At 34.8% G+C, this 23,025-nt stretch overlaps 1 protein-coding gene and 1 long non-coding RNA gene across 2 annotated transcripts; one reads left to right on the top strand and one right to left on the bottom strand.

Moving 5' to 3' along the window:
• The first annotated feature begins 1,811 nt into the window (after positions 1-1,811).
• LOC114278615 (SNF1-related protein kinase regulatory subunit beta-2) lies at positions 1,812-22,755 on the top strand. The gene is made up of 4 exons (XM_028220697.2): positions 1,812-2,230; positions 4,328-4,506; positions 4,603-4,765; positions 22,107-22,755. Exons 1-4 carry the CDS (start codon positions 1,982-1,984, stop codon positions 22,431-22,433), a joined length of 918 nt encoding a protein of 305 aa, XP_028076498.2. The 5' UTR covers positions 1,812-1,981; the 3' UTR covers positions 22,434-22,755.
• On the bottom strand, positions 13,331-14,828 carry LOC145798670 (uncharacterized). The gene is made up of 3 exons (XR_014340022.1): positions 14,690-14,828; positions 13,653-13,903; positions 13,331-13,448 (listed from the first exon to the last, which is right to left on the bottom strand). It is a non-coding gene; the product is annotated as an uncharacterized LOC145798670 (long non-coding RNA).
• Positions 22,756-23,025: the final 270 nt, after the last annotated feature.

Below are 23,025 nucleotides of genomic sequence, written 5' to 3'. Positions count from 1 at the left end.
GTAGCGAGTGGGTGGTGGTGGTGCTGGTGATGGGTTGTGTGTGGCAGGTGGTGGATGGGTGGCAGGTGGCTAGCGGTGGTGTGTGGCTGGTGGTGGATAGTGATGGCAAGTGGGTAGTGGGTGGTGAGTGGTGGTGGCAAGTAGGTAACGAGTGGTGGGTGGTAGCCGGTGGATGGCAGGTGTGTGGTGGGTAGTGGTGGTGGTGGCAAGGGGTGGGTGGTGGCGGCGAGTGGGTGGCAGGTGGGTAGTGGCCTTGAAAGACGGTGGTGGCTAGTGTTGGGTGGTAAAAAAAAAAAAAAACTGAAAACTCAAAACGGAAACACATTTTTTGTGTTTTCATTTTTTGGTCAAATTTATAAACTGAGACCACTATTTATAAATCAAAAATTTTACCAAACAAGTTTTTATTTGAGTTTTTAAAATTTTTGTAAATATAAACAGAAAACTGAAAACGTAAATGTTACCAAACGGCACCTATGTTTTCAGTTTTCTGTTTATATTTACAAAAATTTTAAAAACTCAAATAAAAACTTGTTTGGTAAAATTTTTGATTTATAAATTAGTGATCTCAGTTTATAAATTTAGCCAAAAATGAAAATAGAAAAAATGTGTTTCCATTTTGAATTTTGATTTTTTTTTTTTTTTACCACCCAACACTAGCCATTACCCGCTACCATTTTCACCACCGTCTTCCACCATTACCACCCAGCACCTACCCCCACCACCACCACTCACCACCCACCACCCGCCACCACCACCACCACCTACCACCGTCACCCACCTACCACCACCACCACCCACCACCTAGCCGCCATCCGCCATCCACCATCCACCTGCCGCCATCCACCCGCCACCACTTTTCACTACCGTCTTTTGCCGCCACTTGCCACCACTTGCCATTTCTCACTCTTTTTTATATTTTTAAAATTTTTAAAATATTTTGTCAATTACCAAACGCATTTGTAGTTTATGTTTTTTTAAAAATAAACAAAAAATAAACAAAAATCAGTTTATAAAATTTTTGTAAATATAAACTGAAAACGTAAACGTTACCAAACACACTACTAAATAGGTCTCAGATGGTAAAAATATCATAAAATTAACAAATAATTAAATAAGTTACCAATGTAAGAAATGACTTATCAATTTTTTTTTACATTGGTAACTTATTTAATACATAACCTAAAATTCTTATATTGGTAACTTATTTAGGGGTTGTTTAGGATGATCTAAATAAGTGTACTTTTTGACTTTTTATAAAATATGGGTTAGGTTTGGTTTGGGTTTGAAGTGATTCGTTAGAGATGTGATGTGATTTAAATAAGATGATGTGATTTAAATAGAATAGTGACTTTTTGACTTTTTTTCTAACATGCCAAACCAAGCCTTAGGCCAAGTTTGGCATATTGTAAAAAAGTTAAAAAGTCAAAAAGTTAACACTATTCACCAAAAGTCAACAATTACGGCTGCATAACTCCCAATCCTAATTTTTCCCTATAAATCAATTTTTACAATTTTTTATTACACATTTTTTCATAAAAAGTCAAAAAATTAACCTAAACATCCATATTTTTTTCCTCAATTTTTTAATCTAAAAAGATAAAAAGTGCGCTTATTTAAGATACTACAAACAACCCCTTAATATGTAGCGTAAAAATCTTTTGATAAGTCATATCAAAATACATAACTTAAGATTCTTATGTTTGGCCAGATTCATATGAGGCTTTTTGAAAAGTAAGTTATAATTCAATTCTCAAATTATAACCCATTTCACTTTTTCACAAAAACTGATTATAATAAACTTTTTGATTATAACCGTCTTTCTAAAATCCCAAAACAACCCTATATGTATATATATATACGCGGCTCACCCCTACTAGTCACATCACAGTGTTAATATGTATGCTGTTGGGCCACGGGAATCTTTTACATATAGATTCTTTAGTAGGTTGTTCTGGTATCGGGTGGGGGCAGGGGTGTGATGGGAAATGTCAATGGAAGAGACGATGGGGCTGGCGCTGGTGGTAGTGATGATGAAGGTGATGGTGCTATCCCATCTCAGGTTGAAATTGAAGAGGGTGGCGTTGTGGGTGTGGGTGCGCATGTTGACATGACTGCTCAGGATGGTGCGCACGTTAGCTATCACCCCCATGGTGGTGGTGAATTGATGGGTCACTCACCTCCTCCGAGCCCTAGGGCAGCTCACTCACCATTGATGTTCACTCCACAGGTAATTTCTTCTTTATTTCTCTCCCAACCTCTAAATACATATCTTCAACTTGGGTAAATAAAAATTTATGCTTTTGGGTCCTAAAGTTGGGATTGAGAATTTTAAGTTCAGTTTTTGTGGAATGTGATGTTGTTTCTGATGGGTCATTTGTCAAGCTCTCAATTGGTAATTTGGAACATGTAATTAGTGAATGGATCTGTGAAAATGTTGCAACTTTGAGCATTGGGTTGTTTTGATTGATGAAACCCTTTTTTGTTTTGATGAAATTCTTTTTCTTCAATTGAATATTTTAAGGCTGTGTTTGGTTGATGGATTTGGGACAGGATTTGGGAGAGAATTGGAAAAGTTGTGTAAAATGTATATTTCATTAACATTTCACATACCTTTACCCTTTTCCTTTGTAAATCCCTGCCCAATGTAAATGCTCACCCTTGTTTGATGAATGTCTCAAGAACTGATGGGGTTTTCACTTTTCATAGGTCTTGGAATGTATAATTTCTTGTTTCGTGACCTCAAAATTTGAAAGAAAACAAATAAAAGGAAAGGAAAGACAGTTGCTTCAAACAGTTTTGGTGTCATCCATTAAATTTACAATCGGTTTAGATCAAGTGATTTGGTGGGAAATGAAGAGAAAGATAATTCCTTTCTCATGTTTGGTTTGAGAGACCACAATCATTTCTTTTTATTTTCTCACAGCACGATCCAAACAGAGTGTTATAGCTTGCTATTGGATCACAGAAATGGTGTTAATTACAGTCAACCCATGGAGACATATGGCTCTTGTTGTGAATATGGAACCTGGGGCTGGAATTTATGTTTTCCTGGAAATTGCTTGCAGAAAACTGAAGTGTTGAGTTTGCCTGTGTAATGAACTTAAGCCGGCCAACATCATCTCCATATCTGTTTTATTATTGATTTTTACTAGATGTGGCAAACTAGTGGTTTCAGGCTGGTCAAAACAGATTTTGCATTTAAAACTACTCAACCCAAACCTGCCCAATTAATAAACGGGGTTAAGTGGGTTGGGTTGAATTACATATGGATTGAACAAATGAACCAGAGACAAACCTGTTTATTAAATAAGTGACTCGTAACATTAATGAACAAAAACTTAGAATAATTTTACATTTTATATTTTTATAAAAAATGTATTAACTTGTAAAATCGAATATTAAATATCACAATTTACACTTCCAACATATCATACTTTGTACACCCACCAAAACAAATAAAAATAAAAATGAAAATGGAAAAAATTGAAATTTGAAGGTCACAATCTGCAGAAGTTGCTTTTAACCTGTCCTTCCTTGAAACCAAGTAGATTACTAGTCAATAACTTATCTTTGATATGCAAAATAAAAGAAATACATTTTTTCCCCTAGCTAAACATGCTGTCAGTCTCTAGCAAGAAAAAAGAAGAGGATATAAGAAGGGAGAGCAAAGCTGGTGAGAGAGCACTCTCGAAATCATGTGATTATTTTCGGCAACATGACCTAAGCTTAATAAAGAAAGAACAAAAAAGAAAACGTGATCCAATATTTCTGTTTTTGGACTCTCTTCTTTTTACTTGTTCCCACCAATGGGTGGTGGTTGTGGTGGTGGTGGTGGTGGAGTAGTGATGGTTGTGGTTGTTGTTGCAGAGGTAGTGGTGGTGGAGTGGTGGAGGAAGAGGTGGATTTAAATGGGTTTGCAAGATGCAACACATTTAAACCTGTTTAGGGATTTGGGTGAATTTAAACAAGTTTTAAATGGGTGAAATTGGGTGGATCCCTGAAGGGCCTGAACTAGTTTTCCTTTTTTTTTGGGTAAGATAGGAGCTCCAAGAACATGGGCAAACAAGCTACGTCTAGCAAGACAAACCTACAAATCATTATCTAGACTTTAGAAAGAAAACTCGCACAACCTGAGAGGCTAGGTGGCATTTCAACTTTCACCTTGTCCATGCCTAGAAAGAGATAGAGCTTGACTTGGCCTTGTCTTATATCAAGTTATCAATTTTCTCTTTTAACTTTTTCTGGATCTCTTTCCTTGAGTTGCGGGATCATCAATTGTTGTCACTTGTTATTTTTAATTTATTAGTTTGTAATGGTTTTCCAGGTCCCAGTGGTTCCACTGCAAAGACCTGATGAGATAAATGTCCCAAGCCCTTCTTGGATGCAAACTTCCTCAGGGTTTGATGACATGTGCAGTGAGCAAGGGATTCCCACAATGATTACATGGAGCTACGATGGGACTGAAGTTGCCGTGGAGGGCTCATGGGATGATTGGAAGATAAGGTGAATATTACAGGCTTATCTTTATTCTCTGTCGTCTAATTTCAGTTTGTGCAGTGAGAACTGTAATCTGATGTACCCTTTTACCCTGTTGATTAGAAAGCCTTTGCAGAGATCAGGAAAGGATTTCACTATTATGAAAGTGCTTCCATCAGGTGTTTACCAGTACAGGTTTATCGTTGATGGACAATGTAGGTATGCCCCTGACATGCCATGGGCCCAGGATGATACTGGAAATGCTTACAACATCTTGGATTTGCAGGTTATTTCCATCTCTTTATAGGATTATGCACTTGTAGAAGATATGATGGAGAAATGTAGCGTAACATTCTTAGATGGAATAATGAATTGCTAATTAGCATGGGCTACCGTTAGTGAAAACTTGGGTTGAATTCATTTTGAATATTCTGAAGATACGTACTTTGGTTGAAAACTTGTGTCATGGACTTAATAGGCAAACCACTTGGGATTTTACAGAATTTTTTCCCTCGCCAAACAGCTCTATATAGGGCCATACACTATGAATTGTTACTCTATTATGTCCTTTTCACTGCCTTGCTTATGGCCATCTTCTTTTTTTCACTTGAATGAAGTAGCTACTTCTATTTGGCTTTTTCTCTAATGCTGATATCTGAACTATTGTAGACAACTCTCCCTCATCTTTCCTTCATTGGTCTTTTAGCTTCTCATGAGGCCAGTCAGTTCTTCCTACTATGGTTTTCACAGTCATTTCGTAGGAAAAAAATATTGTGAAAGGAAACGGCTGGATTACTTAATGAAGGCTGCATGAATAAGTTATTTCTGGTGTTAAAATATATCATCCATTTAGTCTCAATGCATTTTATATAAATGGAACGCATTCCTCTTGAAGACTTAGAACAACTAATCGGACATAGTGACACAAAAAAAAAAAAAAAAAAAAAAAAAAAAAAAAACCCTAGAAGTTTGTGAAAAAACAAATAACGTCAGTGGTACTGAAATGATAGTAGCAAAACAGGAAGGTAGTAATTCATCTGCTCCAATTAATCCAAACCATCCAGACTTCATGAAATTTAGCAAAAAACAAATGGAAGAGGATACTAGAAATTATGATTTTAGAAGAAGAATTGGACACTATAGTTATCTATATAGAGGATCATATGCTAGGGGAACGTCTAGTTATGCTAATTTCACACCTAGACAAGTTGTAGGATAAAATACTCCAATGGTCCTTCAAGTATGTGGTTTTGTCACTTTGGTCAAGTTTTAATTTTTTTAATTTCGTCCTTAAACTTTCTGTTTTGTTCTCTTATGGTCTTGACTATTTATACTCTTGACTCTAAGGTTTTAGTACTTGCCTATTAAGTTTTGTGATATTATAAAAACACCAGTTTTTATTTATTTATTTATTATAAAATGTTGTAAATAAAAATATGGGACAATTACAAAAACAAAAACTCTAGGGTTTGACCTTTATAGCAAAATTAACTTTGAGTTTTTAATTTTATCAATTTAAATCGTTTGTCTATTTTTGTTAACTAAAACTGACAAAAATATAGTATTTTAGTCATTAAACGCAATGTAGGTATACATCAAATAAGTAAAATAACTATTTTCATTGAGTTTGATGACTAAAATGCTCATTTTTCGTTAATTTTACTTAACGAAAATAGGCAAATGGTTCAGATTGAAAATAAATCAAAAGTTTAGGATTTAAATTGACTAGGGGTGATTGCGGATCGGGTTGGGTCGGGTGACATCCCATCCGCCATCCGTCCAAAATTAGGTTGATCAGAAAGAATTAATCCGTATCCGTCCACCAGTTGGCAGATGTGAATTGAGTGGGCCGTGCTGTTTGGCAGATGGATGCTATCGGTTTGGTGGTTTGGAATTTACAAAATTTGGACATTTTTTTAAATTATAATTCATAACTTTTACAATTTCCAATAACTAGCAATTTGAAAAAATATGTATTATTTGTTCATAATAGGCCATGGCATCACACATGCATATATTTAAGGTATCGTTTTCTATTTTCACAAAACTATATATTTTATTATTTCTACTCTATGTTGTTACTTGTTAGTAGTTTCTTTTTTTTTTTTTTTAATTTTTATTTATTTATTTTTTAACTTCATCTACGGGCAGATCGGGTTCACGTGGGTGTAGGATGGTTGATTTGTTATCTGAACCGTATCCATGGATTTTGAAATATTTCATCTCATCCGTTCGCCGAAAGACACGCATCCGTCCAAAATCAATTGGGTTGAGTCGGTTGGGTTGGGTTCGGTTGGGCGGGTTGAACAGATCCATGATCATCCCTAAAATTGACAAAATAAAAAATTCAAGGTTTATTTGACTACGAGGGTCAAACCTTTTTTTTTTTTTGTGGTAATTTTTCCTAAAAATACTTACATATAATATTAACAATATTACAAAATAACCTTCTATTATTACATTTTTAGGTTGTTGATTTTAGGCCCACTATGTTTCCGAAATAAGAACAATATCTAAAGGTTTAGACTGTTACTTAAATGTAGTCGACATAGGGTCTTGACATTGGCAAGCTTCTAGTTTACAGAGGTGATTAATCTCAACATTTCCTTTGTTGTCGTAGCTTTATACCCTATTATATTTAGGCTTGTTTGGAAATTGGTTATTTTAGTTGGTTTTTGGCTTTTTATATAAAAATGTGCAGAAAAATAGCGAGAATAATGTGACAACTTATAGTGACTTTTTGGTTAAAAACTCACCTTCCCAAACCTAATGGCAACAACTCTCAATATAAAAAAATAATACAAGGACTACACCTCTAAGAAAAGATTTATAGTACTTCATAACAACTTACAATGAACGGGGTGTCTGTATAGGCTGTTAGATTGCTAGAATATTTGTTGCTCTAAGAAGGCTTGAGGTCCAAACTTCTTTCTTAGCTTAAGAATACTCTGTCTGAGTAATCTGTGTCCCCAACTATAAATGAAACGGTCTCTATTTATGGAGTCCGAAAAGAAAAAAGAATCTCATATACTTTTACATTAAATGGATAAGATTAAAAGTAGAAAGACCTATCTAAATTATTGGTCCTTGCTTGTGTTGCAATACGCATTCGAATAAAGTAGTTGTTAGCCACATTATAAAAACCTATAATTGCAGTCGAATAGAGGAATCCAATAAAGCTAAAGTGGTCCTACGTCTTCGGAAAGTTGAGGGGTCAGACATTGAGTTAAGTTGTCTCATCTTTTTATCATGTTCTCAATGTTGTGATATTGTTCCACCAAGCAGCGTTGTTGTTGGCCTATTCTTGCTTGAGGGCATCAATTTGAGCTTGAACTTCATAACGCTATTTGTAAAATTCTACTAAATTCTGATAGCGTGTGAAGTTGTGAAAAGTGAGATGTAGTAGATCTTGACCATTGAAAATTTGTTGAATTTCATCGGCTGCTATTAACTTGATATTTTTAACAGAAGGAACATCCCACCAAAAATTGCAAGCAATAATGTTTGCTCTCCAGTGTCGGATTTGCTTTCTAACTAGTTTAGGACATTTCCATGATTCTCAACGATAGTCTAGAAAAAGTCTTCGGTCATGTCCCTTGATCAGTATTTTGTGCTGAACAGGTTTAAGTATTCTATCATGAACTCTTGATCAGTATTTTGTGCTGAACAGGTTTAAGTATTCTGTCATGAACATCTTCTGGAGCTTTGTTTTCTAAAGTTACAGAAACAATAATAAAACCTTTTACAAATAATTGTAAGCTAATTACTGCGAGTTTTGTACCAAATCCGTCAATGTGATCAGAATCTGAAAGAAAAATATGCCTAAGAAATTCATAATCCATTGACAATTGTGGTGTTAATGTTATATTTTAACGTTATAGGCTTGTAACTGTACATATCACTATCGGCTCTACAAATGCTGTAACTAAGTTGGCATTTGTGGTTTTTGCGATCAAGTGGAACCTCTATGTACATTAGATAAGTTTTTGGGCACTCTTTTTGAGAGTTCTCATATGTTGTTGTCCAAGTAAAAGAAAACTAACCCAATGTGAGAAGAAAACAACATATGAGAACTCTCAAAGAGTGCCCAAAAATTGATCCAATCCAATATGCATACAGATTCCACTTGATCGCAGAAACTGCAAAGTTACAACATTTGTAGAGTTACAAGCCTATAAATGTAAAATATTGATATGTACAGTTACAAGCCTATAACTGTAAAATTTGAAAACGAAGACTTAACATTAACACCACAACTATTAATGGATTATGGATTTCTAAGGCAGGTTTTCTTTCAGATCCTGATCACGCTGATGGATTTGGTACAAAACTCACTAACTAGCTTACAATTATTTGTAAAATGTTTTATTATTGTTTCTATAACTTTAGAAAGCAAAGTTCCAGAATGAGTTCATGACAGAATACTAAAACCTGGTCAGCACAAAATACTGATCAAGGGGATATGACCTAAGACTTATTATGGACTATCGTTGAGAATCATGGTGATGTCCTAAACAAGTTAGAAAGCAAATCCGACACTGGAGAATAAACATTATTGCTTGCAATTTTTGGTGGGATGACATTATTTCAGTTATAAATGTCAAGTTAATTGCAACCAATGAAATTCAACAAATTTTCGATGGTCAAGATCTACCACATCTCACTTTTCAAAACCTCATGCGCTATCAGAATTTAGTAAAATTTTACAAACAACGTTATAAAGTTCAAGCTCAAATTGATACCCTCAACCAAGAAGAGGCTAACAACAATGTTGCTTGGTGGGACAACCTTGATGACATGGAATACAACAACATTGAGAACATGATGGAAGGATATGACCACTTGACTTAGCATCCACTACGCGCCGAATGTTGATGGCGACCCCCCAACTTTTAGAAGACGGAGGACCACTTTAGCTTTATTGGATTCCTTTATTCGACTATAGCTACACGTTTTTATAATGCGGCCAACAACTACTTTATTCGAACGCGTATTCCAGCACAAGCAAGAACCAATCATTTAGATATCTTTTTCTACTTTTAATATTAGCTATTCAATGTACAAGTAGATGCGATTCCTTTTTCTTTTTTGACTCTAAAAATAGAGACCGTTTCATTTAGTTGGGGAAACAGATTCCACAAAGTATTCTTGAGCTAAGAAAGAAGTCTGGATCTCAAGCCTTCTTAGAGTAAAAAATATTCTGGATATTTTTCAGAATATTTTTTGAAACGCCTCACTTCTCAAATATAGGTAGAGAGAGAGTCGATAATGCACAAGTTGCTTTCAAATTAATTGAGAGAGAGAGAAGATGATAGTTGAATAGGAACTCAGTGCGGACTAGATGAGGAGGCGGTGAGGCAAACACGAGCATACCAGGTCCTATCCTAGGGCTATGATGGGCTCTGATTTGTTTTAATGGCAAAGAGGCTCGATCTAGGTTTCAACCAGGTGTACAAAGATGAGAGCAGAAAAAATCAAAATACCTCAACCCCAGCAATTGTAAGTAATTTTTTTTTTCCTTTTCTTTGTTGTCTTTGTGTTTCCTTGTTTTGTACGTTTTTAAGCCATGTCCGTGATAACTAGTGCTGTGTTCGACATAGATCCTGTACCCGAACCCATGTTGTGTCTTGTCGACATGGGTATTTCCCCTCAAACTGATGAACCCATGTAACATAGTGAACATCAACAATGGCATACTTAATTGTGAATGAAGAAGGGAGGAGTCAGAGACTCAAGTCAACGTGGGACAAGACTGGTCGATAGAGCTGATCGCGAAGGTTATGACATGATGCTTCTGAGATGATGCCGATTGTGATACGGAGGACTATGATGATGACTGTGATGCTATTGCAAAGCTGGGGTTCTGCCACTGATTTAGGCAATAGATGAGAGAGGAAAGGAGACAAAGGAAATAGGATCAGAGCTTGGGCTTTGAAACAAAAATGAAGTGAACGAGATAGGAGAAGAGGGGGACGGAAAGACACAATAGTCACAATCTTTTTTCAAACTCAATATCTTATTAATCAAAGTTGATTATTACAGTGCTAAAACCCTAATATATATGACCAAAACCGTAATATAATTAGGAAACTAGTCTAATTTTATTTGGAAACAAAATCAGCATCTCTGACTAATATTGAAGTACTTAATTCTAACTTAATATCTACAAATGACATAAATGAGACCAAAAGATCTTCGAGCCCACAGGCTTCGCCCTAGGCTTCCAAATCCGATAATTGTCTTCTAGCTTGTCAAGGCTAATAGCAATCATTTCAATAAGGCTAATGAAATGATTGCTATTAGCCTTTTGTCCCCTTAACTTTTTGATTGCTTTCAGCTTTCTGGAGTTCCTTTGTCTAAATTTATACTATTACGTTGTATAATTTTGAGTTAAGGGAAAAAAAAAAAAGAGAAGAAAAAGACAAGAGAACTCATTATAGGTTCAATTGCATGCTTCATACACAAAAATAGCAGCTTAGGTTTTGCTTAAATATTTGTCAGTAATATTTAATTTTAAAAGTAAATATATAGTGTGGATTGTATAATATCAAGTAGGACAAACTAAAATATTAAAATGTATCATTTAAATTGTGAACGTGGTATATGTTTTAAAAATTGGTAAAAGCATTATTAATAAGTAACCAATACATTTAGAAATTTGGAACAATTAATAAATCTACACTATTATCTATAGCAAAACATTGTTGGGCCTTTAATAGTTGAAATCTTCAACTCTTTTTTCTCATAAATTTGAATTTCTAAAATGTACTAATACACATCACTTTGCTATTGGCTCTTTAATTAACATGACATGATAACATTTTAAACTTTGATTGGATCTGATATTGTATATAGAAGAGAAGTTGAATATGAAATTATGGCATTATAGATAGTTACATGAATAGCAATGGCTTTAATTTTTTAAAAGTTATGATCATTTCATAACATTTAATTTAAAAAGTTATCGCTATGTATCAAGCTGTTAAAAATCAGTCATTACATAACATATCACTTGTTACGTTTTGGGATTTTGGACTTATGATAATGATATTCATCGATATATTGTACCATTATTTAAAAAATGCTATGTTTATTTTATATATATATATATATTGTTTTAGATCAGTATTAAAGTCACCCTTTAAATATAAATTTGTTGTTAACCTCCAAAAATCATCTTAGTTTATCCATTAAGTTTGATTTTCATATGATATAGTGTTAAAGTCACTATCTAAATTTAAATTTGTTGATAACCTCTAAAAAAACATACTAGATAGTTTCTCAATTCGCTAAGGTGGAATTTGATTGTCGTGTATACAAAAGTAATATATGTGTTATCGTAGTAATGACAACCTAAGAGGGGGGTGAATTGGGGTTTTCAAAATATTTAAGCAATAATGGAAACTTATGTAGTTTGACCTAACTCAAAATTAAAACAGAGATATAAAACTTAAGCAATTAGATTGTAACTGATGAATAAGCAATGCAAATAATCACAGGAAAATATAAGCAATGATAAGAGAAAGGAGAAGAGATAGCAACACCACGATTTATAGTTGTTCAGCTTAACCCAAGCCTACGTCCACTCTCCAAGTATCCTCTTTGGGAATTTCTTTACTATCTTCAAATACGGTTACAACCCCTAGCTTTACAGGTGCTAGTGAACCTTTACAACAAGTGATCAACGATCACTTAAGCTGACTAGTTTTGAATCCGGTGCCTAGGCATACAAGTGATTTTATCCCAAAAACCATTCACTAAAAGATCACGACTAGTTTTGAATCCGGTGTCTAGTCACACCTATTCCAAGTGGTTTTATCCTAAAAATCACTCACAAAAAAATGACTCACGCAAGAGTAAGAAGAAGGGGGTGCAAACCCGTTTACAATAAAAGTTAAACTCTCAACAAAATCTCACTCAAAAGTGTGTATCCCAATAAAGACCAATGGAGAGCTTTCTCAGTATAACAGAGAGCTTTTCTTGAATATCACCAATGTGTATTGCGTCTTTTGTGTTTTGTTGTGTACTTCAATTGAGGCTACAATGCTCCTTTTATAGCTTAAAAAATATGACTGTTGGAGCTTCAAAAATATAACTGTTAGGATTGATTCCGTTTCCCAAATCAATTCCTTTTTTGTATTGATCCTTTCCATACGAGATCATTTTGAATTTCTGTATTCTTCAATTAATCCCATATTCCATGCTTTCCTTTCTCATGCATATATTTAGTTTGAAATAGCAGACTAGAGGAATCTTCAAATTCAAATTCTGTCTTTAAGCTTCCTTTCTTGAATATCAGCACATTGCAATTTGTCTTGGAAAAGTTCTGAACAAATCCCTTTGATTCTTCAATCTTTCATTGTAGAGCAAATCTTCCTTGTGTATCAAATCCCATCATAATCTTCATTCCAAATCCTTCAATGTATTTTGAATTCAAACTCTTCATGCTTGATTTTATGTTTGAACAATCTGCTTTGCAGACACTTTGAGCTGACCCTGAAAATTCTGGGTTCTAGATTTGAGTTGGCTCCTTCATTTCTGATTCAATTCTTATTCAGTACAGTATACTTTGAGCTTGCTCCTCTTTCTTCATGAGCTGACTTGAATTAAGAATCTTGTTCCAATCAATTCTACAAATTAAACAATCTTTAATCAGTTTTAAATTTAACAATAACTTATACGCATAATCACTTAGGCTTTGTTATCATCAAAATCAATTATATAATCCTTTGAAAACCTTGGGGCTAACAGTCTACCCCTTTTTTGATGATGACAAACATTGATTGTTAAAATTATAACATATAAAGATAGACAATTAAGAATAGAAGAATAATGCAAAATAACAATACTCCCCTTGAGTTTGTGCTTCTTGTTTGTCTTAGTTTCAATATTTCTCCCCTTGAATTTGTGCTTCAATCACAATATTTCTCCCCCTTTTGTCATCAAAAGAAAGTGAAGAACTACATTTTCTAAATAAAAAAGAGCACAAGCAAAATAAAATGTATGAGGATTACGAAATATTGCATAGATGGATAACAAGTCATAACATAAGCACCATAGAGAAAACATCAGATTATAAGTTAAAGTAACAAAAGTATTAAACATTTCCAGAAAGAATTGTTAGTCAAAACACAAGCATGCTTCTCTATATTGCTGGAGGAATTTACTAGTACCAAAGCTGATTGAACCAATTCATGAAGCTTGCATTCCTCTTCAAAACTTTCTTTGCTAGTCTACTAACTTTACCACTTTTATCATGTTTTGCGAAACATGAGGGTGTTCAAATTGTTCACAACCAAAATAGTGTTCTTCTGTTGTTTCTTCACAGAAGTGACTTGCCCTTCAATTTGATTAACCTTTTCACCCAAAGTATCAACTTTGTTGTATAGAGCTTCAAAGAAAGACAAAGATCCTCCAGCTGCCACTGCAAACACTCAGAAGACAAAAATTGTTACTACTACTTTTGTAAATCCCATTAGCTTGAAGGTCTTTTCGTTGTACATAACTCTATCCTTTGTCTTCTCATTTATTTCTCCTTTCAAGTCCACACCAATATGCTTGAAAACTTTTGTCAAAAATATTCCATAGGGAAGAGCACTTTTGGGTTTCTTAAGACAATCTTCCATGTGAGATAAAATAAGATGTGGCAAACTGAGAGAGAAACCAGTGGTAACAACCCATAAAATGAAAACTTCCAAGTAAGAGACTACTCAAATTTTCCTTTTCTAGGTAAAATCATGTGAGTAACAATGTGATGCAGTACCCTCATTTCTGGACTTAAATCAAAGGCATTGGGTTTGAGAGCTTCTTCAACATCAGGTTCATCACATATTATCCTGACTGCTTCAATTTTGTTGAAACCAGGGCACGCAATCCATTTGTTTGAATCAAAAACTTTTGTTTCAGCATCAGGGGCATCAATAATGGTACTCAAAGTGTCATAATCCAAAGTAATTTTTTTACCCTTCACAAAAGATGTAAATCCCTTTTCTGGATCAAGTTGAGAGTAGAATTGCCTCACAAGAGTTGGACAAACATCCTCTTTCAAAGACATAGCAGATAACAACCCAATCTTTTCAAACCAAGTTTTAATTTGAAAACCTTGCTCTTCTAAGAAATCAAAATCCATAATCCTACTAGCAATTATATCTCGAGAAGAGAAGTGAAGAGAGAGAGACACCTGGTTTGAGCTTTATGATTAGCAAAATACCTTGAATCAAAAGTTTTTACAACCCCCTTGGGCTTCTTGTTCGATTCTTCGTCTTTTCCATGAGAGCTTTCAACCTTTTTTCATTTTTGTGCCAAACGGGTAGCAGGTTTTGGTGCCATTAGGGTTTCGATCAAAAAACAGAGCAACGGCACTAAGGGTTTTGTAATCGACAATGGCTTTTCTCTCAGAAAGGATATAAGGTTTTGGGGAGAGTTTAGGGTTTTGACTTTTGAAACAGGGGAAAAGAATCATGGGTTACCCAAATAGATGCACTCATGTATGTGTGTATTGCGGGCCATATATCGGGTATTTTTTTTATTTCAGGTTGGGCTGGCTCATTTGAGTTTTGGGCTAGCTCTTTCATTTCATGTATTTTTTGGAACAAATTACGATGAGTTGGCTCAAAATATTCTAAGTCTGCTCCCTTTTGGACAATTTGAAAAGATCAATTTCCATGCTTTGAGGCTAAATCACCTTGACAAAATTGTTAAGTCACAATAGAATAAAAAATCAAATTAAGCAATATTAAACCAACTTTGACAAATACACATCTTTGATTTCCAAGAATTAAATCCAGATTTTATTTTCTTTTAACAAATTTAGAAAGAGAGGCATTCAAGTCTTCAATTTTATTTTTCAAAGAGACATTTTCTTGTATCAAATCATTTGAAATAGAGCTATCCTTTATTGAAGAAATTTCTTCTACTTTTCTTTTCAAAGCATCATTCTCTTTTTTCAAAAACTTATTTTCAGTTGACAGAGATGAAATAGTTTTCTTTAGAGTAGTATTTTTAATGCCAAGTTTTTTAAATTTTTAGTATAATTCTTCAAAAGCATTTTGTTACTTTTTTTTTTTTTTAGGTACATCGGAAATAAAAAGCATTTTGTAACTCATCATATGAAATATGCTCATCGGATTCAAAATTACTTACCTCATTTTCTTGGTTTGCCATAAAACATAGGCCATCAACATCTTGATCACTATTTTCATCTGAACTACTCTCATCAGTTTCTCCCCATGCTGCTAGCATTGCCCTTTTTTTGTCTTTTTGCTTAACCTTTTTATTTGAGGACATTCAGATTTGGTATGGCCGGGTTTCTTTCATTCATAACAAATAATGTCATTTTTCTTGTGAAAATCTCCTTTGATGGCGTCTCTTTTTTATGTCCTTTTGTCAGCTTGTGTTTTTCTTTTGATGAACTCTTTGAAACTCCTTGTGATCATGGCGATTTCTTCATTATCACTGGACTTAGAGTTATCACTTTCTTCATTCTGGTTGTTTGAAGTAGATGACTTTAGAGCTATCCCTTTCTTCTTAGAGCTTTCTTCATCTTCTGGTCTCATATTGAGTTCATGTGTCATGAGTGAACCCAACAGTTCTTCTAAGCTGGGTTTTGTGAGATCTTTAGCTTCTTGTATGGCAGTTACTTTTGGCTCCCACCTCTTTGGTAGTGACCTAAGAATCTTTCTCACCATTTCAACATTAGTATATGATTTTCCAAGAGATTTCAAAGTATTTATAATAATAGTAAACCTTGTAAACATGTCAGATATAGACTCATCAGAATTCATTTTAAACAACTCATATTTATGAACTAGCATGCTGATTTTTGATTCCATAACCTGATTGGTGCCTTCATGTGTTACCTCTAATCTATCCCGTATCTCTTTAGCAGATTCACAAGTAGAAATCCTATTAAATTCATTTGCATCAAGAGCACCATAAAGTATATTCATAGCTTTAGCATTCAATTGAATAGCTTTCAAATCATTCACATTCCTTTCACGTTCTTCCTTAGGCACCTTTTTTTCATCAACAGTCTTGGTAGGAACAGAGGGGCCTTTAACAATAACTTTCCACAACTCATAATTTGTGGCTTGAATGTATATAGTTATTCTTGCCTTCCAGTAGTTATAATTCGCGCCACTGAATACAGGAGGTCTGTTGCTGGACTGGCATTCTGCAAGGGAAGTGCCCATAATAGTTGTTATGGTCAAACTCTAAGGCGGTCAAGTCAAGAATAGAGCCGAGACTCTGATACCACTTATTATCCCAATAATGACAATCCAAGAGGGGGGTGAATTGGGGTTTTCAAAATATTTAAACAATAATGAAAACTAATGCAGTTTGAGCTAACTCAAAATCAAAATAGAGATATAAAACTTAAGCAATCAAATTGTTACCAATGAATAAGCAATGCAAATAATCACACGAAAATATAAGCAATGATAAGAGAGAGAACAAATATCAACACCACGATTTATAGTGGTAATCAATGCAAATAATCACACGAAAATATAAGCAATGATAAGATAAAGGAGAACAGATATCAACACCACGATTTATAGTGATTCAGCTTAATTCAAGCCTATGTTCACTCCCCAAGTATCTTTCTCGGAAATTTCTTCACTATCTTCAAATAACGTTACAATCCCTAGCTTTACAGGTGCTAGTGAACTTTTACAACAAATGATCAACTCCTGATCACTCAAGCCGACTAGTTTTGAATCTAGTACCTAGTCACACCTAACCCAAGTGATTTCATCCCAAAAATGACTCGCAAAAAGATCATGACGTTTTGAATCCGGTGCCTAGTCACACATATCTCAACTGATTTTATTCCAAAAACCACTCACAAAAAAATACTCTTGCAAGAGTAAGAAGGGGGTGCGAACCCTTTTACAATAAAATTTCAACTCTCAACAAAATCTCACTCAAAAATGTATATCCCAATAAAGACTAGTGGAGAGCTTTCTCAGTATAACAGAGAGCTTTTCTTGAATATCACCAATGTGTATTGCTTCTTTTGTGTTTTGTTGTGTACTTCAACTGAGGCTAGAGTGCTCCTTTTATAGCTTAAAAATTATGAATTTTGGAGCTTCAAAAATATAGCTGTTAGGATTGATTCTCTTTCCCAAATCAATTCCTCTTCTATATTGAACCTTTCCATACGAGAGCAATTTGAATTTTGAATTTTTGTATTCTTCAATTAATCCAATATTCCATGCTTTCCTTTCTCATGCATATCTCCAGTTTAAAATAGCAGACTAGAGGAATCTTCAAATTCAAATTATGTCTCTAAGCTTCCTTTCTTGAATATCAGCACATTGCAATTTGTCTTGGAAAAGTTCTAAACAAATCCCTTTGATTCTTCAATCTTTCCTTGTGTGTCAAATCCAATCATAATCTTCATTTCAAATCCTTCAATATATTTTGAATTCAAACTCTGCATACTTGATTTTGTGTCTAAACAATCTGCTTTGCAGAACACTTTGAGCCGCCTCTCTATGTTGAGCTGACTCTGAAAATTCTGAGAATTTGCTTTTGCAATCTAGTAAGCTCTGAGCTGGCTCTTTCTAGATTTGAGTTGGCTCCTTCATTTCTCATTCGATTCTTATTCAGTACAATATACTTTGAGCTTGCTCCTCTTTCTTCATGAGCTAACTCGAATCGAGAATATTGTTCCAATCAATTCTACAAATTAAACTATCTTTAATCATCTTTAAATTTAACAATAACTTATTATACGCATAATCACTTAGGCTTTGTTATCATCAAAATCAATTATATAATCCTTTGAAAACCTTGGGGCTGACAATATGATATATTATAACAAAGTTATTCGTAATAATTAACATAAAAATATTAAAGCAACAAAAGTTTGCTAAGTGATTTACCTATTCAATAATTTTTGAAACCCTTACCCTAGGTTTTTCCATGTGTAGTCATAACATTAATGTTTATGTATATAAAGTCATTAGTTTTAATGGTAATGTTTAGGGGTAACCATTGGTCGAATGGTAAAACCTTGGCCTAATAACCTTGAGGTTATGGATTCAAGTCACGGGACAACCACTTTGTGCACTATGCTAAAGGTTATGTGTGTACCCAGTGTTTCTCCTCGTAAACACACATTAATGTGTACTAATTGGGCGTTGTTTATGAAAGTTATTAGTTTTATTGGGACCATAAATGCCTATTATATTCCATGATATAAGCTATTATTATTTGGGGGCCTATATATTGTTTTGAAAAATAATCTAGGGAAATTAATTTTAATTTATATATTTTAGAAAAATACATTCCTACATAATGTTTTTAGGGAATTAATTTATAAATAAATTTAGTTGTAAATTAGAGATATTCAATTTATTACTAAATATTAAATATGCACCGTGGAATTGTTTTTGAATTTTTAACTTTAACTAACAAATTCGTATTATGGGTCTCAGAAATGAGTATGAGATTTTCCATAAAGAAAAAAACAGTTTGCCCACCAAGAATTCATGCCAAGCATGAGTGTGAGACTTGGTAAACAAATCTGCAATCTGATAAGAAGTCTCCCTCTTCTTTTGGTTGCGCCTCTTCCTTTTTTGGGGGTATGATAGCAAAGTCAATGAGTTAAAAATGTGGGTCAATAAAATAGACTTTGTTTTCCTTTTATATGAAAAGATTCATGGTTGTTAGGACTAGCCTCTACACTAGGATATATGTGGGTCCTATACAGTTATTAGGTTGGTTTATATATGTATTTGGGTTAGGATAATAGTGTCTAGAATTTATTGGAAAACTCTATGTATAAGATTTGGTTACCTAATTGTATGATAAATAGGTTTTTTATGGATAGATTATTATTAATAGCCATGGTGGCTATAGGTTTTAGCGAGTGAGTAGTGTGGGAAAATAGAGATATAAGGGGTGAGAAAAAGTACCGTGGGGGCACCGGGGTGAGCTTGGGGTTTGGGTTAGTAGTGTAAGTTTTGAGTGTTTTGGCCATTTCACGTGGATGTAGGCAATTTGGGCCGAACCATGTAAATGTGTTGTGTTTTTGTGTGTTTCCGCTAGTGCGGGTGGGATACGAAAAATTCCTACAATGCTAAAATGATTTAGAAAATCTCAGAGCATGCAACGTGTGGTCACATAGAAATGCCGTTTGGAAAGCATTCATGATAGTAGCAGATAAGCTGCCTTAAAAGTTCACACACCCAGCCTAAAAAAAATAAAAATAAATAAATAAATGCACACAAACAACCCCTTCACATGCCTTGGGCTCTCTTTTGCCATCTCATTCGTATTTCTCTCCCACATGCATTCTTTTGTCTAACAACAAGAATTGAGTCCTAATGTTCACCAATTGAGATAATTTTATTAATATTTTATCAAGGATACATGTCCACGTGCCACAAAATTAAATAAATAATATTGAGGATATGTATCCACGTGTATCTGACACGATATCACATATGGATATCCATGCATCTTAATCTCTCTTTCTCATTATCCCTCTGTATTCATTTCCCATGCATTTGTGACAACATGAATCGAGTCCTTCCTCTGCATGTCAATGGAGGCTATTTTATATTTTATTGAGGATATGTAGTGTTTAGCAATTAAATAATATCAAAGATATGTACCTGATGTGTATTAGATAAGGATACTTCAACCTATTTATGCTCTATTTGGTTCACTAGAATGAGTTGGAATGGAATGGAGTGATCATTCCTCAGTTAGGCTCTCATATGGAATGACCATTCCCTTGAAACGGTGAATGATGATTCTGTTTACTCTATAATACATTTTGTCATTATTTTTTTTAGTCAATCAAACATGGAAATGAACATTTTGATGGAATGATCATTCCATTCCGTTTCATTCCAGTGAACCAAACACTACCTTAAAGTATCTGTGCTTCCTAGCCATCTGCAAATAAAACAAAATATAAAAAGTTATACCATTATCTAGGCATCTAGCTGTCTCAAGTGGGCAACCACCTCTCCCTTTGTGCCTTGGATTCTGTTGTAATAGTTAAACTTGACCATGGGTAGATTATTTGGATGTTGACCCTAGAATAAAAAATGTTTTCATGGATATTTGCCACTTAGTGGTCTGGTATATGGTAGCATGTTGCCATGCCAAATCCATTTGAAGTGCTCATCTTGTGTTGGGACCACCCAAAGTAAGATTATAGGAGGCTGATGTCACATTCTTGATACCTGATTTGGGAACCATGTTGTGTATATATCCTGGATGCAAATAATTATGTGTGTCCCTGCTTCAGCCAACCTAGGCAAACCATCACAGTACTCAAAAAATGAAGGCCAGAGTGGCCTTTGGAGCTTGATACTTCTCCTGCATTGGGATGTGTTGAGAATATAATATAAATAATAAAGTTGACCGTCTCTCTAACAGCTTAAGCTTTTAGATGAGTGATGATCAACAATCTAATATGGTATCAGGGTAGAAAAATACTTGCACGTGTTTGGCTAACCGCTTAGGCTATGAGTTGATGGTCAACAATGTAATAAAAATACAAACCCCATCCCATATCGGAAGTTTGCACGGGTGATCTTGGACATATAAGGCACCACTAGCTTGCTACTAACTTAGGCTTGCGCTTTTGGGTCATGTTGGTAGACCCACATGTTACTTGGGCCAACAAGTAGCGGGGCGTATGGACCTTCATGAGGATTTATAAGTGAGAGAGTTTGTAATGACCCCATCCCATATCAGAAGTTTGCATAAGTGGGGGAGTTTGTAACGACCCCGTCCCATATCGGAAGTTTGCATGAGTGATCTTGGACATATAAGGCACCACTAGCTTGCTACTAAGTAACTTGGGCTTACCCTTTTGGGTCATGTTGGTAGACCCACAAGTTCTTTGGGCTAGCAGATAGTGGGGCGTTATACCTTTAGTATGTTGGTAGACCCACAGGTTCCTTGGACCAGCAGATGGTGGGGAGTTATACCTTTGGTATGTTGGTAGACTCACAGGTTCCGTGGGCCAACAGATAGTGGGGCATTATACCTTTGGTGCTCCAATATGTGAACTGACATACCATCCAAAGCAAGTGGCCTTATATGTCAACAACACACCTTTTTGGTGAGTTCAAGTGTGAAACGCCCAAAAAAAAAATTGATCTGGTTTACAAAATTCCTTTGGGTAAAAACTTTAAGCCTCAAATACAGTAGTGACCCAATGTTTTTGGAGACATCAGACTAAGGGTTGGTTTGGCATCTACTATATAATCCATCTTTTTATCTTTTTTTCATCACATCACCTCTCTACTTTTCTGCACATCTTTTCGTAAAAAGACAAAAAGTGCACTTTTTTAGGACATCCCAAACCAACCCTAAATATTAAAATGAGACCTTATCTAATTAAATTTTTGGAAAGTTGGGGTCTTTCACAATAATAATTTTTTAAAATTTTCTTATGGGCCTTAGGCGATGGACTAAGTGGCCTAATGGTTCAGCCACCTAGAGACTGCTAATTATTTTGTTATTTGAGATGGCTGACTGAGTCACACATTCATTATAATCCTTTGCACATGATTTTGTGTGATAAGCTCAACAATGGCAAGCTGACACAAGATCTCAAATTTAAAACTAACCATTTACTTATATGTTTATTGCAGGATTATGTACCAGAAGACATCAAAAGCATTTCTGGTTTTGAACCTCCTCAATCCCCAGATGCGACCTATAACAACTTGCAACTTGGTTCTGAGGATTTTGCAAAGGAGCCACCACTAGTTCCTCCGCATCTACAAATGACTTTGCTCAATGTTCCAACCTCCTTCATGGAGATTCCACCTCCTTTTTCAAGACCCCAGCATGTGGTGCTTAACCATCTTTACATGCAGAAAGGGAGGAGTAGCCCATCCGTAGTGGCACTCGGTTCAACACATCGGTTTGTAGCTAAATATGCAACGGTGGTACTCTACAAATACATTCAGAGGTAAAAAATAAAAATAAATTAGAAAAAAGAAAAGAAAAGAAAAGAAAAGGCTTTGACTCTGTATGGATGCTAGTTTTTGTTCGTTTCATGTAATTGTTATAATTATTCAGGGTAAGTTGTTATGCCAGTGGTTCAAGTTAATTCCACAGAAAAAAAATTCCATTATGGTAAACTTTGGAATTTTTTGTGACATAATGCAAATGGTTGATCACCTTTCGGCTGACAGTTTTTCGGCTGATAGAATTATTTAGACATTCTTCCTGTGTACTGTTGAGCTCTTATTTCACTGTAGTTTTTTTTAATAGAATCACTTTGTGATTTTGCAATGCTGGATGTTACTGACTTGTAGTTCTCTTTCTATTGGTAAAGAAGCAGAAAAAGAGCACTGATATCTTTTGGGTCGGAACGTATGTCTTTAATGCGCTTTCCTTGGTGACTCATTGAATGTGTAAAATGTACATTTGTTTGCTTGCTAGAAAACAATTTCCCCTGTTTTTCCTATCATTTCTTGTTTTGAACCTTTCAACCTTCCCCTCTATCGCCAAATCCATTTTCTTGATCAAGCCCTAATACCGGTTTTCTGTCATTTTCTTGAT

The sequence above is a fragment of the Camellia sinensis genome, chromosome 9 (genome assembly GCF_055761805.1).
Source record: "Camellia sinensis isolate YWXY chromosome 9, ASM5576180v1, whole genome shotgun sequence".
Classification (NCBI taxonomy): Eukaryota; Viridiplantae; Streptophyta; class Magnoliopsida; order Ericales; family Theaceae; genus Camellia; species Camellia sinensis.
This window is presented reverse-complemented; position numbering and strand designations above follow the sequence as displayed.

Excerpts from the sequence above, each read along its gene's own strand:
- LOC114278615 (XM_028220697.2), top strand. The coding sequence starts at position 1,982 with ATGGGAAATGTCAATGGAAGAGACGATGGGGCTGGCGCTGGTGGTAGT. Across the intron at positions 2,231-4,327 it reads CATTGATGTTCACTCCACAG|GTCCCAGTGGTTCCACTGCA; the intron begins GTAATTTCTTCT and ends ATGGTTTTCCAG. Across the intron at positions 4,507-4,602 it reads TGGGATGATTGGAAGATAAG|AAAGCCTTTGCAGAGATCAG; the intron begins GTGAATATTACA and ends CCTGTTGATTAG.